This window comes from Charadrius vociferus, unplaced genomic scaffold (genome assembly GCF_000708025.1).
Source record: "Charadrius vociferus isolate BGI_N301 unplaced genomic scaffold, ASM70802v2 scaffold132, whole genome shotgun sequence".
Lineage (NCBI taxonomy): Eukaryota > Metazoa > Chordata > Aves > Charadriiformes > Charadriidae > Charadrius > Charadrius vociferus.
The window spans coordinates 186,578-190,837 of NW_009647028.1; the positions used below are offsets into that span (position 1 = coordinate 186,578).

The 4,260-nt window shown below is 62.5% G+C and overlaps 2 protein-coding genes across 2 annotated transcripts; one reads left to right on the forward strand and one right to left on the reverse strand.

Moving 5' to 3' along the window:
- The first annotated feature begins 77 nt into the window (after window positions 1–77).
- Window positions 78–1,685, forward strand: PPIB (peptidylprolyl isomerase B (cyclophilin B)). Its single transcript, XM_009895561.1, has 4 exons — window positions 78–230; window positions 371–464; window positions 1,154–1,338; window positions 1,521–1,685. The coding sequence occupies exons 1-4, from the start codon at window positions 78–80 to the stop codon at window positions 1,641–1,643; spliced, it is 555 nt and encodes a 184-aa protein (XP_009893863.1). The 3' UTR covers window positions 1,644–1,685.
- Window positions 1,686–2,300: 615 nt separating this feature from the next.
- SNX22 (sorting nexin 22) lies at window positions 2,301–4,040 on the reverse strand. Its single transcript, XM_009895563.1, has 6 exons — window positions 4,023–4,040; window positions 3,217–3,300; window positions 2,989–3,093; window positions 2,815–2,909; window positions 2,538–2,611; window positions 2,301–2,410 (listed from the first exon to the last, which is right to left on the reverse strand). The coding sequence occupies exons 1-6, from the start codon at window positions 4,038–4,040 to the stop codon at window positions 2,301–2,303; spliced, it is 486 nt and encodes a 161-aa protein (XP_009893865.1).
- Window positions 4,041–4,260: the final 220 nt, after the last annotated feature.

The window sequence follows — 4,260 nt, forward strand, 5'->3', positions numbered from 1 at the left end:
GAGGTCTGGCCCAGGGAGGTTAGGGCTGGTGGGTCAGACTCTTGGGGAGGGCGGGGGGGAATTGGCCCAGCAAGCTGATGCTCCCCTCCAGCTTACCTTCATCAACCCTCCCCAAGGTATTCTTCGACCTACGGATCGGGGAGGAGGATGTGGGTCGTGTCGTCATCGGGCTCTTTGGCAAGACGGTGCCCAAGACGGTGGAGAACTTCATGGCATTGGCCACTGGAGAGGTGAGGGGCCAGCGGCTGCCTGGCTGGGCCTCACTGGGACCCCTGGGAGGCTCCTGCTTAGCACCCTGGGGCAGAGCCGGACAGAGGGAGCTCCAGTCCATCCCTTTACCTCATTCCATTTTCTCCCTCCCCACCCCCAGAAAGGATTCGGCTTCAAGAGCAGCAAGTTCCACCGTGTGATCAAGGATTTCATGATCCAGGGAGGAGACTTCACCCGTGGAGATGGCACTGGAGGTAATTTTTCCCGCACCAGCCCAGGGATCCAGGCGCTGTCTTGAAGCGAGACAGCGGCCACGCTCCCAACCCACACCTAGTTTCCCCCTGGGGAACCAATGTGGAGTTGGAGCATGGTACCACAGCGGGGGCGAGTGGGCACACAGCTCGTGGAGACCTGACCTCGAAGCAGAGCTCGGTGCTGGGGAGGGATGGGCGCAGTGACCCTTGGCTGGCTGGCACCTGAATGCCACCCCTGTAACTGTGCCCTCTGCCTAGGGAGGACCTGGAGCTCCTCACTGAGAAAACTCCCCTCTGCAGCAGCTGCTGCCTCTGCCGGGCGTCCTGGCTGCCAGGACACATCTAATCCAGTAGTAGCAGCGTTCAGACCTTCCACCAGCACTTAGCAAATATTAGTAAAGTTGACGATAGCAGCATTTGGGCTTGTAAGCTCTTATCAGGTCTGCTGTCGCACAGCCTCCTGCTCCAGTCCCTTGAGGGCATAATCCCTCTTGCCCAGCTCGTGGGGAGCTTTTACCTCCCTCCGGTAGCTCATGGTTCCCTGCAGCCCTGTGGTGCTGGTAGTTAGTCCCCCCCTAGATGTGCCCATTCACCCCACCCAGCCTGTGGAGAGAGACACAGTCATCGCCTCTACCCTGACATATTTCTGTGAGAGCAACGTAGGCATTTTGGTTTTTTCTCCCCCTTAGGAAAAAGTATCTACGGGGACCGCTTCCCCGATGAGAACTTCAAGCTGAAGCATTACGGCCCCGGCTGGGTGAGCATGGCCAACGCCGGCAAGGACACCAACGGTTCCCAGTTCTTCATCACCACGGTGAAGACGCCGTGGCTGGACGGCAAACACGTGGTGTTTGGCAAAGTGCTGGAGGGCATGGTAAGGGGGTGATCGATTCCCAGGGGGAGAGTGGGACAGGGCAGATGCTGCCCAGGAGAGCTGGCTGGAGGCAGAGCACTGTGGAGAAGGGTTTGGGAGGTGACTTCTGGGATGAGGATTGCACTGAGCTGGCTCTGCCTGTGCCCTGCGTTGCCCCGCTCTCACGCCTCTCCTGTCCCCAGGACGTGGTGAGGAAGGTGGAGAACACTAAGACAGACAGCCGGGACAAACCCCTGAAGGACGTTGTCATCGCCGACTGCGGCACCATCGAGGTGGAGAAGCCATTCGCCATCGCCAAAGAGTAATCCACCCTCCGGGCTCTGCGACACGGCGCGGGGCCCTGCGATCTCTAAAGGGACCCGGCCGCGAAGGGCTGTGGGCCTGGGGCTGCCCTGCTCCTCCCTCCGTGCGTTTCCCTGTCGTCCCCGGGGCGGGTGAGCAGCAGCAGAGCCGCTGTGCCCCACTGCCCGGCCTCCCCCTGCACCCTGCCGCCTTCCAGCGGGCAGGACAGGGCGCTGGCTCCTCTTCCCATCACTTTTGTAAGAAGCACATGCGCCAATAAACGTGACCAATGTGTTTTTTAAAGAGTCGCCTCTCTTCTGCTCTCGGAGGTTCACAGAATAACCAAGCGCCGCAATCTTTTGCCAATCGAGCCCGAGTGATTTATTGCACCAAAGTCTGGATGCTGAGAGGTTTTCCAGCATGGTTCAGCCTCCAAGGGCTCCTACCGCGAGCCCAAACCAGCAGGGCAGAAGGCGGCAGAGCTCCTGCTCTCCCAACAGAGGCACGTTGGATGGTGGTGGGTGAGCAGCGCTGGCCTGGAGACCACCTGTGGCTCCCACCATACTCCCTTGGCTTCTCCCACCCAGTTTTCCTGCCCCAGCCCAGCTCCGGCTGCTGCAAGGAGGTTGTTCTTCCCGCAGGGATCCCTCCCGCTGCAGCCCTGGGTGCTGGGTGGGTGTTCAGGACCCCGGTGGGCATGGGGCCAGAGGTGCTGCCTGGTGGGGGCTGCACCTCCAAGGGAGGTAGAGACCCTGCAGCACCCCACTGAGGACGGTGTCGGGGAGCAGGTCTGCGAGGAAAAGCGAGGAGCTGGAGCACTTCTGTTTCCCTCCCAGGTCCCGTTAAAGGAAAGACACGTTTTGGGGGGACCTTTTCCCTTGGAGGCTTTGGGGACCACCACCCAGTGTCCTCCTTACCGGTGCCCGGTGGGTGCACATAGGGGTCAGTGCAGAAGCCGATGACGGGCCGCTGGGAGGGCAGGTGGACAGTGCTGGGACGGGAGAGGGGACATCAGCACCGTGTGAAGCATCCCACTTTCACCCTGTGTCAGCCTGCCAGGCCCCTGCCTGTCCCCGTTGTCCCCAGCCCTCTGTTTTGGGGTCTTCAACGTGGGTGAGGGGGACAATCCTGGCACTGTGCGGGATAAACTGGGTGCTGGCAGAGCCCAGTGGCACCGTTCGCTGCTCTACTCACGGTGGGCTGGTGGCCTTGGGGTCCTGCTGGCACCGCCGCACCTTCAGGAAGTCCAGCACGTCCTGGGGCAGCTCCTCATTGTGGTAGAGGACACCCTGCCGTGCAACCAAGGGGATAGGGGGTCAGCACCCCAAAAAAACACCCTCCCAAAGGCGCCACCGGCCGGCACCTTACCCGTATGTAGAGCTCCAGGCCCTGCCGGCGCTGCTCCAGCACTTTGGGCATCCAGTTGGGGACACGGCGCGGGGGAAAGTCGGGGACCTTGCAGGTCTTCTTGATCTAGGGTAGAGCATGGGGAGACCATGGCAGCATGGACCATGGAGGAGGAGAAGGAGGAGGCCGCTCTGGGGAGCTGGTGTCCCCTCCCCGTGTTCCCCCCACCGCGATGCCAGGGGGTCTCACCCGCTTGTGCAGCGCCTGGAACTCGCTGTAGCGCTTCGCCACTGTGTGCCGCCGGCCATTGCACAGTACCTCCACCCTGAACACCTGCGCCGCGGGTCAGCCGCCATGGTCTCCATCCTCATCATCCTCCTCCCAGGGCAGGCAGGGGCTTCCAACTCCCCCTGCCTTGCCCCACACATTCCCTACCTCCGGTGAGGGCACTCAGGGACCTCCAACCCCTTGGTCAGAGGGAGACATCCCCTACTCCAAACCCCCTCCCCATGGAAGGTGGGGACCCCCCTGGGGACAATCAGGGACCTCCAGCGCCCCTCCACATCCCCACCTCCCCCCATCTCCACCCCTGGGCGGAAGGGGCACCTGAGCAAGCAGGGACCCCTGGGGACATTCAGGGACCTCCACACTGCAGAGTCTCCTGGGCAGTTGGGGACCTCTTGGGGAAGATGGGGGGGAGGGGGGAGCATGAACCCCCATCCCTCACTGTAGAGTAGACGGGGACAACCCCTGCTCTGGGATAGATTGGACACTCAGGGATGTCCACCCCCTGGGGGCAGATGGGACCCCAGGACCAGACAGAGCTCCCTCCTCTCCATCCCAGGGCCAGAGGGTGATATCCCCCACCATACACACACCCCCCATCCCACCCCCTCGAGGCCAGAGGGTGTCCCCAGCAGTGGCCCAGGCCAGGCAGAGCCCTCCAGTCCCTGGGACAAGTGAGGACATTCCCCACCCCCTCCCCGGGGCAGATGGCACCTCTGGGAGCAGGCAGGACCTCTGGGGCCAGGCAGGAACACCCCCTTAACCCACACCATCCCACACACACCCATGTCCCCTTCGAGGGCAGAGTGTCCCCTCCAGCAGGGACCCATGGGGGGCAGTTTGGGACCTCCACCCTCTGGGGTACATGGGCAGGAACCTTGGGGACAGGTGGGGACATCCAACCTCCTGAGACAAGTGGGACCACCCATCCCTGGGGCAGACAGCGATTGTCATCCCCAGGGGCAGATGGGGACACCCACCTACCACCCCCCCACACACCCACCCACC